Genomic DNA, 12302 nt, shown 5'->3' on the forward strand with positions numbered 1-12302 from the left:
TAATGTACCAACTAGAACAGATTATGCACTTCCCTCAAAAACAGAGCCCCCAAACTAAGTAAAGTTACTATGCCCAATTCCTAGCTACCCAAAACAATGTGAAAATTCTTTGGAAATTCATGTAGAAATTAATTGTATCCATTATTGCCTTCTAGGAAGTTTCCATTAACAATACTTTTCAGTGAAGATAAAATGTATATCCATCTATTTTCTGATAACTGCTAGTGTAAATTTTCTAATTTATATATAAGCAAATCATACAATTATTTACTAAAGGTTTATTTACATGAGTGTTCAAGGCATAATAAAAAATAAATTACACTACAGAAGTGCTCTTTAGGAAGGAGACACCAAAACAATCAAACCATATTACCCTTGAGTATTTAGCCCAGATACAAGCTACAAGTTTTGCTGAAAAGACTCTCCATGAGTTTTTAACTACTTCATTACACTTTGGGACATCATCAGGCCATCTGTTTGAAGAAACATCCAGTTTTCAAAAGTTGAATTATGAAGAAGAACATCAAATGTGGATGAAAGGTAATAATAGACTTCAAATCTAATTTTTAGTTTCAAAACTAGTATTGAAAGTTTACTTTTTTAGATAATAGAAAGGCCAAATGAGACAGGACTTGAATGAATTTCAGAATCAAGGTTCATATGGAAATTAAACCTCAAATACAGATAATCTATTTGAAAATTCTAGTTTGTGAAAAGAAGTAACATCTGCAGTCCAGTCAATGAAAAGTGAACATATCAGGCTGGGAACACTTCAACTGGGCCTAAACTTTTAGATGTTTTCTGTACTTTAAACACATGTTGCTATAGCTTACGTTTGGAAAGACTGGGAAACTGAATTCTTTTAAAAAGGCGCTCTTCTTTCCAGAGCCCACTCGCAAAGTTTGCTTTATCTACCAGTACAAGGTTAAAAAAGAATAATAAAGTTCATTTCATTCAGTTAAAGAAGTTTTGCTATTTCTTTGTCCCACAGCAAATCCTCCTTCCCCGCAAATAGGCAAGTGAATTAAAACAAAAAATAAAGAAAATTTTAAATAATCCCTTCGAGTTCACAAAACTCTGTATTATGCTGTACAAAATTATCATTTAGGATTGATCTTTCACCAGTCTTAAATTTGCAAAGTTGTAATGTACTACTTCAGAATCCTTCTGTTTAATAGCTTGATGATCTCAGTCCACAAATGATCATAGACTTTGCTGTTACAGATATATGAATTGGGGGGAAGAGGGGGAGGGGAGACATGGTAGGCTACATAATCACAGCTCATGAAAGACCTGCACTGTTGATTACTTCTCACAACAATGAATAAAGAAGGCAATTGGCCTGAGGTGGCATTTGTCAATCTATTAGCATTTGTGTAGCCTTTTCTAGTTACTCTCTGATTTAGACTTGTGCTATTGTAAAGCTTGAATCGATGAACAGAAAGATGAAAAAAACAACTATCATCTGGGATACTGAAAGAAATTAATTCAATAAAAGAGGATGTGTCCCATACTCAAGGAGAGCCATAAAAATCAAACTGTGGCATAACAGTGAATTTAGAGTTTCCTGATAATCAATAAGAAAAAGCTGGGAGACTTAGATCACCTTTTAGCTGAGAGTGTGAGAAGGACAGAGAGTAATCACACTGACTTTGGTAGCAAGAGTACTGCTTCAAAAGAAACTAATATGTTAAAAGAAATGTCATGACAAGTTAAGTTGTATCTCATTTGATGCCAAAATATATTTATACAAGTTAAAATCCACAAGGAGTGATTTAGGGCAAAAATGTAGCTCATGAGCATTTGAAAATATTTATACTCTGAAATTAAATAAAATCTCAATAACAGGGCTGTGTGTTGAGTCTGGTGGTTTCTGCTCCAGAGGGCCCTATACTGGCTTCAAAGGGGTGTTGCTTATCTAGGTGGGTATGTACTGCAGAGCTCATTGGAAGACAGGCCACAACTGGAACAGCCAAAGAAGAGCTTCCATTAACTTCCACTTATCCTAGAGTTCTCATTCTTGGAAATCTTCAGCCTCCTAAAATACAAAACAAAAGTTTATACAGATAATGCATTGGGGAAAAGTGCAATATGAGTACCTGGCATTTTGATTTACAAATTTATTCTTATTACATCTATTCTCCATTCTAAAAAGAAAGCAAATATTCTTAAACTTATTTATCCTCCCCTTAATTTAATTTTTAAAAGAAGTTTCCTGATTCTTATTATCAGAGTCAGTGTCCTTAATTCATAGCCTCTGAATGCCTTGCACCCACAACTTGGATGATCCACAGTTTGTATGCACATGCCTTGTTTGCGCTTTCTCTCTCCTCCTTTAATCTTTTATTATGAAAATATTCAAATATAAAGAAAAGTAAAGAGGACAGTGTATGGAGTTCACTCATCACCTAATTTTAAAGAATTTTGCAATATTTGCTTTATGTCTTTTTTTTTTTTGGCTGAAGTTTTTAAAGCAAATTACAGACATCGTAACATTTCACTCATTATTTCCGAATGCATTTTGAAGTCATTTTCCTACATTATCACAATACAATTATCATATCATACCTAACAAAAATAATAAGTCTTTAATATATCCATATTCAAAATTTTCATATTCCAAGCTTCCCCCAAATATCCCCTTAAAATTTTTTTACAGCTGGTTTATTCAAACTAGTATCCATCCAATGAAGGATCACACATTGCACTTAATTGTATTAGTCTCTTAAACTTCTTTTAATCTAATCAATTCTCTTTGTTAGAGAATTGGCTTAATCTTAAAAAGACACTAGCTCTGGGTAAAAACTCCCTGATAACAAATTTGGTTTTCTGATTTTACAAATAGAATCCTTTTCTCTGTATTCTATTTTATAAATCCTTGAGGTCTTTCACTTGAGCTTTAGCCTATTAAAATGTAACTTTCTTCACAAATAATTGTATATATTCTATAAAAATTTCCTCTTATTTAGGAAAACCAACCAGTTTAAACATTAAGTCACTAGCATCAAGAAATTTCTTGTATTATGTGTATAAAATTCAAGCTTTAAGTCTGCATTTATGACTACTAGAAATTAAATGTGTGGACCTATATTTCAAAGAATGAGAGAATTTCTAAGCAGATGAAAAATAAATAGTCCTACTCTTTAAGCCTGATAAACCTGAAGAGTGGAAAAACAGAATCACACACCACTAAAGCTGGAGTCAAAGTCGCAATAACTACACGAGAGGAGTTGAAATCAATCCAGATATTACAAATTGTTCCTGTCAAAATGAGTTCCTCTCTTAGTGTGGTTATTAATCCTTTCATTATAAAATAAAAAGATTTATTTACCTGTTGAAAGGTAATATATTGTTATTGGTGATAAATCTAACCCAAAAGCCTCAAATCACCTTAGCATTCTAAGCATTCATAATCCTTTGCACAAAATAAACTCAAAAGGGAGCCATCTATAAAGCTAATAGAAAACTTTTATCTGTCCCATCTTGTCTAATCTCATGTAGGAGACACCTAACAACAATATCAGGGAGATCCACATTAGAGATTGGCCGGACAGATCAGAAAGCTGAGAAAAGAAATCAACCATTTGTGAACCTTACCGTCTAAAGTATTAATCCATGTCTTCTAAATAAACTGAGACCTTTTTTTCTTGGTTGAGCTTTTCCTCTTCTGTTCTGTAACAAAGAAGCAGAAATCAGACGACAAGAACCAAAGGCAGAAAATTCTACACAAGTTTTAGGTAAGGTATTTTCTCCCATATTTTGGGAAGAATTACATGCACCTGGGAGTATATTCAAGTTTACAGAGCCCTGAACCACTAGTGTCAACTAGCTAATAATACTCATGCCTCAGCATGATCCTGGGTATATGAAGTAGTCACTTTCAGAATGTGAGGGAATTTAATTTAAGATCTGATTTGAGAACACCAGAGATTTAGACCTGACACCTGAGTTCACCATTAGTATCCTACCTCTAATTTCTATTCCTTATTCAGAAAGAAAAAAAAAGTTTTTGTGTTGCATTAGTAGTTAATCTTTAATGATTATATTTACTTCTGTTCAAACCAGGACTCAGAGTTTGGTTCATTAGCCTCTTTAAAATCAATTCCATTTACTTTGGTGGGAAAGAATAGTTTTTTCATCAAATGGTGCTAGGATAACTGGATATCAACCAGTAAATAATGAAGTCGGACCCCTACCTCACATCAGATACAAAAATTAACTTGATATGGATCAATGACCTAAATATAAAAGCTAAAACTATAAAACTCTTAGAAAAAAACATAAATGTCTGTCTTTATAACGTTGGATTTGGCAATGGATTCTTAGATGTGACACCAAAAGCACAAGCCACGAAAGAAAAAAATAGATAGGCTGGACTTTATCAAACTTAAAAAATGTTGTGCTTCCTGTGGGATTGAGAGGGTCTTCTTGACCAAAGAGGGAAGAGAGATGAAGCAAAGTAGAGTTCCAGTGGCTGAGAGATTTCAAATGGAGTCAAGAGGTCACTCTGAAGGGCATTCCTATGTGCTATATAGATATCACCTTTTAGTCTTTAGTGTGTTGGAATGGCTAGAGGAAAATAACCTGAAGCTGTCAAACTGCAACCCAGTGACCTTGATTCTTGGAGATGACTGTATTACTATGTAGATTGCATAGTGTGCCTATGTGACTGAAAACTTGTGGCTCACACTCCCTTTATCCAGTATATGGACAGAGTAGAAAAGGGGGACAAAAATTAGATGAAGAATAGAGTGGGATGGAGGGGATAGAAAATTTAGGTGTTCATTTTTGCTTTTACTTTTATTTTGGAGTAAGGAAAAGGTTCAAAAATTGATTCTGGTGATGAACGCACAACCGTATGATGGTGCTGTGAAATAACTGTACACTGTGAATGACTGTAGGGTATGTGACTGTATCTCAAACTGTATTTTAAAAAGTAAATGAACAATGGGGGGAGGAGGGGAATGGGATGTTTTGGATATTCTTTTTTATTTTAATTTTCATTTTATTTTTTGGAGTAATGAAAATGTTCAAAGTTTGTGGTGATGAAAGCACAACTATTTGACGATACTGTGAACAACTGATTATACACTGAATGATTGTATGTTATGTTATATCTCAATAAAATTGCATTTAAAAAATTTTAAAATGTTGTGCTTCAAAGGACACTATCAAAAATTGAAGACAACCTACAAAATGGGAAAATTAATTACAAATCCTATACCTAATAAGGAACTGGTATCCAAAATATATAAAGAACTCTTATAACTCAATAATAAAATAGGCAAATAACCCAATTTAAAAATGGGCAAAGGATTTGAATCAATGTTTCTCCAAAGAAGATACACAAATCGCCAGTAAGTAAACGGAATGATGCTCATGTCGTTAGTAGTTAGCGAAATGCAAATCAAAACCACAATGAGATACCACTTCCACCCACTAGATGGCTATAACAAAAAAGCTATACAGTAATAAGTTCTGAGACACATATGGTGAAATTGGAACTGTCATACATCATTTATTGGAATATAAAATGGTCAAGCCATTTTTCAAAAGTTTGGCCTTAATCCTTCAGAGAGCTCCTATGCCAGCTAAGTCCCAAAACCCAGAGCAATAGCCTCTTCAGGAACATCAACTAGATGTGTCCCCTTTGCTCATAAAGTTGATACCCCTTTTCAACATGAACAGGTTAGGGTGGTCCCTGCCTAGACATCCCTGAAGAGTGGGAAAGTGATTAAACTAGAGGAAAGGGTAGCAGCAGAGAAGATGGAATTTAACAAAGGATTATGAATACTGAATCTTTATATAATTTTCTTTTTCTTGGTTGCTAGGGTATTAGAATAGCTAGAAGGAAAGAATTGAAATGGTAGAACTGTGACACATAGCATCTTTTGAAATTTGTTCTATAGCTACTTGTGAAATTGTAATTTGAAAGCTATACCTTTTTGTTATAGGTTATATTTCACAATAAGGAAATAACTGAAACTATGGTACTATAACTCAGAACAACTTTGGAAATTTCCTATATATCTACTTGTTAAATCATACTTTGAAAGATATTATGTTTTTGTATATATGTTATATTTCATAATAAGGAAATAACTGAAACTGTGGAACTGTAACCTATAATAGTCTTTGAAATTTGCTCTCTAACTACTTGTTAAATTGCACTTGGAAATTTATCACTTCTATGTATATATGTTATATTCTACAATGAAAAAATATGATTAAAAAAACAGTTTGACAATTTCTCAAAAAGTTTAAACATAGAATTACCACATGACAGCAATTCCACTCCTAGGTGTATGCCCAAGAGAACTGGAAACATCTGTGCACACAAAAACTTGTACATGAATGTTCATAGCAGCATTATTCATAATAGCCAAAAAGTGGGAGAAAAACTGTCCATCAATTGGTGAATGGATAAACAAATGTGTATATCAATATAATGGACTATTATCCAGCCATGAAAGGGAATGAAGTATGATACATGCCTATAATGTGGAAAAACCTTTAAAACATTGTGCTAAATGAAAGAAGCCAGACCATTTATATGAAATGTCCAGTCTAGGCAAATCCATTAAGAACAGAAAGTAGATTATTGGTTGCCAGGGGCTAGGGAGAAGAGGAATTAAGCAGTGATGGCTTCAAGGGTACAAGTTTTGGGGTTATAAAAATCTTCTGGAATTAGATAGCAGTGATGGTTGCACAACTTTATGAATATACTAAAAAGCACTGAAATGTACAGTTTAAAAGGAAGAATCATATCTCAGTAAAAATATATTTATTGAGTGCCTACTATCAGCACTGCTGCCCTTCCTTTGGTACCTTCCTAGCCCAGTGGTTCTTATAAATGTGTACTTTACTTTAAAAGAGATATTCAATACCACTGATGTGAATACTTAAAATTTTTTAAATGGTTAAAATGGTAAATTTTGTTTTTCAGATGTGTTACCATACCAAAATTTAAAAAGAAATGGGTGGGGGGAGGTATTCCAGAAAAGTTTACATAAAGCAGATTTTTGGAAAATCAAATCCACATAGTAAAGAGATCCTATGATGAAATATTGTAAAATTAAGAAATCTTTTATAAAGTTACTAATTTACATCCTAATTTAACTGTCCTATGAGTTGGAATTCTTTTATGTGGGATTTACTCAAAGGGAAGTTTATGTGTTCAACAATTATTTAGCCCCCGTGCAAAATACCAAGTCTCCATGAGGAAGTACTACAAGAAGACCTTCCCATATCACCCAGCCTTACGATTTTATCGCCACCACTTTATCAGCTCTGTCCGCCCACCGCTTTTTCCGGAAATGGTGGAAGAGGACCACCACAATTACTATTATAACCATTAGTGCACAGGAGGAGCCAATGGCCAGTGCCAGGAAGTGGATCTCAGAGAAGGGTACTAAAAGAAGAAAAAAAATCAAATTAGGATTCTAAAAAGAGGAGGACTATGATGAAATCTAAAGAAATAAAAGGAATGTATTTTTATTATTAAAAGGAATCTTCCTATCTCTTTATCTTTATATATAAAATACCCTATTACCTTGGAAACCCTAATTACAGTAGAAAAGCCATACAGACTACTGTAGTGGTTCTTAACGTGTGGTCCTAGAAGCAGCAGCAACAGCATCACTTGAAAATTTGGAATGCATATTCTCAGGCCCTACCCCAGACTTACTGAATCAAACACTGGGAGTGGGGCCCAACAATATGTGTTTTAACATGTCCTCCATTTGATTCTGATGGATGCTCAAGTTCAAGAACCACTCAGCTGGTTGAACTACCCACTGGGGTAAGGTTATTGCTAACCTAATCAAACCTAGTGTCCAAACCCATTTCTCCCTGTCTCCCTCTTACCCCTGTCATTCAATCAGTCATTTATTCAAATTTATTAAAGGCCTACTAGGTTCCAGGCACTGTGATGGAAATAGAAAGCCAAAAATAACAATCTTCAAGAAGCTCACTGGCCACTGGAAAACAAGCAATTAAATCAGTAACTACAGTCTAGTGTGAGAATGATGGAAGAGAGAACCCAGAAGGAAGAGTCCTAAACCAGACTAGTCTATGAAGATTGGTTCTCCTGCCCTTTAGCTTGATTCCTGATTTAGACTTCAGTAAACCTTCAGTCAGAAAGGACACTAAAGACCGTCTAGCTCAGGGGTTCTTAGCCTAGACTCTAGAAGAGGGGGTGGAGGAGTGGTCATCCACAAGTCCCCAGGTTGTGAGTGTGTGCATTTTTTGTGTGGAGCGGGGGCCATGGCTTTCATTAGATTCTCAGAGTAGGGACCCCAATATGTTTAAGAACCACTGATTTTCCTGTCTGATCTGTTCATTTTGCAGATGAAGAAACTTAGGTCCAAAGACATTACATTACTTCTTTCAATATTCAAATGACTCCTCCAGGCTCTTGACTGATACGGCCCTGTGGGATGATTTTAAACCGTACTAAGAATGAAAGGAGGAAATCATAACACTTTACAGGCTTATACAATGAATATAGTGATACTGTGTTGGTTAAGAGCACTCACCAGAGAAAGCTCTGTTAAAAACGCTACCATTTACTAGCTGTGTGATTTGGGGTATAAAAATTCATGTTCACCCAGAACCTCAAAATGTGACCTTATTTGAAAATAGCATCCTTGCAGATGTAGTTAAAGATCTTGAGATGAAATCATCCTGCAATTAGATTGGATGCTAAATCCAGTGACCAGTGTCCTTATAAAAAGAGGAGAGGACACAAAGAGACAGAGAGAAGGCGGCCATGTGAAGATGGAGGCAGAGACTGGAGTTATGCAGCTACAAATCAAGGAAGTCCAGGACCCACCAGGAGCTGGAAGAGAAGGATTCTCCCTAAAAGTCTTTGGAGGGAGCAAGGTCCTGCCAGCACTTTGATTTCAGACTCCTGGCCTCCAGAAATGAGAGAAAATAAATTCCTGTTGTTTTAAGCCACCCAGGCTGTAGTAATTTGTTATGGCAGCCCTAGGAAGCTAGGACATGGAGTAATTAACTTCTTTGAGCCTTAGTTTTCTTATCTGTACAATAGAGTTCTTATAAAGGATAAATTAAATCATGTAAATTGTTCTGTACTGTGCCTATACATAATAAACATTCAATATATGGTAGCTATTGTAATTTTCAATGCAGTTTGGAGTGTTTTTTTTTCTATTTTTGCAATATATCATTTTATCCTCACCATAATCTTCACTATATTATTATCCTCATTTTACAGATGAGGAAAAATAAGATTTATTTGCAGTTGGTAAAGGTAGCAGTGATTCAAACCCAGATCTACAGCTCTTAAGTTTTGTGCTCTTTGCTCTTTATTATCTGGCACAGTTTTCTAGGTTACTTTGTAAGGGTGCAGGAAATACAACGCACTAGATTGGAGTACAATTTTGGAGTCAGAGATGCTTGGGTATGAGTCCTAAGTGAATCCATTTATCAGCTCTATGACTTTGGGCAAGTGACAATCTCTTCGAGTCTCATTTTCCTCATTGATAAAATGGAGGTACTAAGAGTATAATAAACTGATGAGATCTGTAAAGATTAAATAAGATGTTTCGTGTAAAGCCCCTGACATGTGGGAAGTACTCAATAAACATTAGATTCCATTATTGGTACTTACTGCCTAAGGTGGTTGTGAGAATTGAATGAGATGGCACATGACAAGCACTTTGGACAGTATCTGACACAGAGTAGGTACTCAGTAAGTATTTTTTGAAGAAATAAATGAATGAACAGACCTATTGTTAGCCTTTGTTAGAGACTTGCTTCCTCTCCCTTTCATGTATCCAGTGCCATTTTTGTAACAGATTCCCTGGGTCCCTTTGCTTTATTGTTTTTTCTGTTTCTTCCCACAACTAAACAAAGCCTTTTTTTTTTTTTTTTTTACCTCAGAACTCTTCAGACTCTCTCTGAAGTTCCCAGCTCCAAGGGTTTAGTATCTTTCTCTACGCTCAGCCATCACAAAAGCTTGCCCCTCTCCAACAAGCGCACGCACTTCTTCCAACCATTTTCCCCTGCATAACCTACCAGTGTGCACGACACTGAGCCGGATCTCCCCTATCAGCCCATCAACATCAGGTGGGTTCTTCACGTGGCAAGTGTATGTCCCATTGTCATCAAACTGCAGCTTCCAGAGGATGATGGAGACATCGTACCGCTCAGGGTTCCCATCCCAGACCACCCGGTCCTTGAACCTCCCACTCATGGGCTTGAAGGGCTCCATGTGGTAGTAGTATACCTAGAGAGGAGAAAAGGCAGAAGGTCTTTCTTCTTCAGTACCTGAGCAGGGAGGCTGAGATGTGAGAGCAGAAAAGAGACACAGCAAGCCTAATTGCCCTGTCTGTAGCTCTCTTGCAAGAACTCCTTTCTTTCCCCTTCATTTGTCTTTTAGTGATTTCAATCTCTAATCCAGGAATTGTTTCCCAGCTTTACCCAGTGCTTGCTGCTAAGAAAAACACAGGAAGAGCAAGGAGAAATGGATCGACTTATTTTCCTAACCATGAGTTCCCTTGAAAACAATAATCTACTTACAAACTGCTCAGGCCCCCCATTTTGAGGACGGAAATTCCAGGTCACTGTTAGAGCATTACCCACAGGGGCAAAGCTGGAGAAAGTGCATTTTAACCGAACGTCTGTCCCGTTAACAGCCTGCAGCACATGGGAAGTGTAAATTTCCACAGCTGCTATGGGCCAGAGTGCTGCAATGGAGAAAAAACAGGACAAAGCAGGGTTAAGAGGAGAAGTAGTGATGAGAGAACCATCCCTAATAATGCTGACATTTCCAAAATAATGCCCAGTAAGGCAGAGAGCAGAACTCAAATGCCCCAACTCTCACACTTACTCACCCAGAGCCTGCATCCTCCTACCTATATGCAAACTTGACCCTCCCATTCCATGTAACAACTAGCACCCCACCCCACCCCACCCCACCCCAAGGAGCCTTCCTAGTGCTCTCACTTGCTCCACGGCATGGCAGCCCAACCTCATGGTTCCCACTCCAAAACTTCCATCCCAAACTACAAACATTGGCAGACAAAATTGAAAGCAGAAACAAAAAAAACTAAGCATTGCATTATACTGAGATTGAGCATTATGTACTGTGTGCATCACAGTCCCCTGGCAGGTAAGTTTCCCAGAAAGAGTCTTCGTTATGTGGAGTCCTACTGTTTGTAGTCTTCTCCAGAAATTGAATTAATCAACCCCCAGACAGTTTATGCTGGAAACTTTATACCACGTGGTATTTTTTTGACCATAATATTTACATTTAGGAAGTGCCTGTTTGGGCAGCTTGAAAACCACAAAACCACCGTAGGTTTGTCTCCTTGATCTCAGCCCTTCCCAGAGAGACCCATGGGCAGAAATCATGTGCCAAATCCTTGCTGCAACGGGACGCTGAGAGCAGTCACAAAAAAATGGTGTGTAACCTGAGATTAGAAAGCCTTCAGTGTGCCTGAATCCCTGGCAGCACAAACACACCTAAACCTGTTTGTCCAAAAGCAGTTCCCCAAAAGCGATCCCACAACTTTGGTTTCAGGAAAATTAAAACTAAAATGACCTGCATCTGCAGCTCCGGCTCCCAAACAAAACTCGTGCGACTTCTTCAACACATTCGCTAACTTAACAAGGGTAGGGCACACGAGGGAGACAAGACTGCGGGAGGCCCGCCGGCTCCTTACCTGTGAGCTGTACGCCGAGGAGAAGCAGCCCCACCCGCGTAAGGGTCTTGCCATACATGAGGGAAACCCAGCCCTAGCCCCCGAGATCAGACCGGGCAGACCGAGGGCTCCAGCACCCTGCCAGGGCCCCTCCGCTTGGAGCGCGCGCCGCCTGGTTCCCGGAGAGAGGAGGCGGCCGAGTCCCCTCACCTGTCGGAATCCGCGCGCCCGCGCTTGTGACTCATCCCCGCTGTGGCTGCGCGCTCCACTGGAATGAAAGGTGGGGCCTCCGCTCCCAACGCCCTCCTTCCTTTCCTCCCTCCGCCCTCTCCGCTACCAGCGCGTCTGCACAAAGGCCCCGAACTCTGCAGGGCGCTCTGCTTTTCGGTTCATCGGGCTGGGCTCTGGCCTCCGCTTGGCCTGGGAAACAGCCGCAGGAGGTGGTGCCAGTCGGGAAGGTCCCGGCCTGCTTTGGGCTGGGCGCGCACACATCCTGCTTAAAGCAGGCGGCAGGCTGGACGGCAGAGGGATGGTGAAACCTCCCTGCAGTGATTTTACCTCCCCGCATTGATTTTACTTCCCGAAGCACCACCTAGGCCATTTGTAGCCTGGGACTGGATTCACTACAACTCG

The 12302-nt window shown here is 38.2% G+C and overlaps 1 protein-coding gene across 1 annotated transcript; it reads right to left on the minus strand.

Annotated features, from left to right (window-relative positions):
• Nucleotides 1-1717: 1717 nt before the first annotated feature.
• On the minus strand, nt 1718-11910 carry MPZL2 (myelin protein zero like 2). The gene is made up of 6 exons (XM_037841621.1): nt 11691-11910; nt 10546-10712; nt 10042-10252; nt 7264-7411; nt 3598-3672; nt 1718-2038 (listed from the first exon to the last, which is right to left on the minus strand). Exons 1-5 carry the CDS (start codon nt 11746-11748, stop codon nt 3609-3611), a joined length of 648 nt encoding a protein of 215 aa, XP_037697549.1. The 5' UTR covers nt 11749-11910; the 3' UTR covers nt 1718-2038; nt 3598-3608.
• Nucleotides 11911-12302: the final 392 nt, after the last annotated feature.

This window comes from Choloepus didactylus, chromosome 6 (assembly GCF_015220235.1).
Source record: "Choloepus didactylus isolate mChoDid1 chromosome 6, mChoDid1.pri, whole genome shotgun sequence".
Taxonomy (NCBI): Eukaryota; Metazoa; Chordata; class Mammalia; order Pilosa; family Megalonychidae; genus Choloepus; species Choloepus didactylus.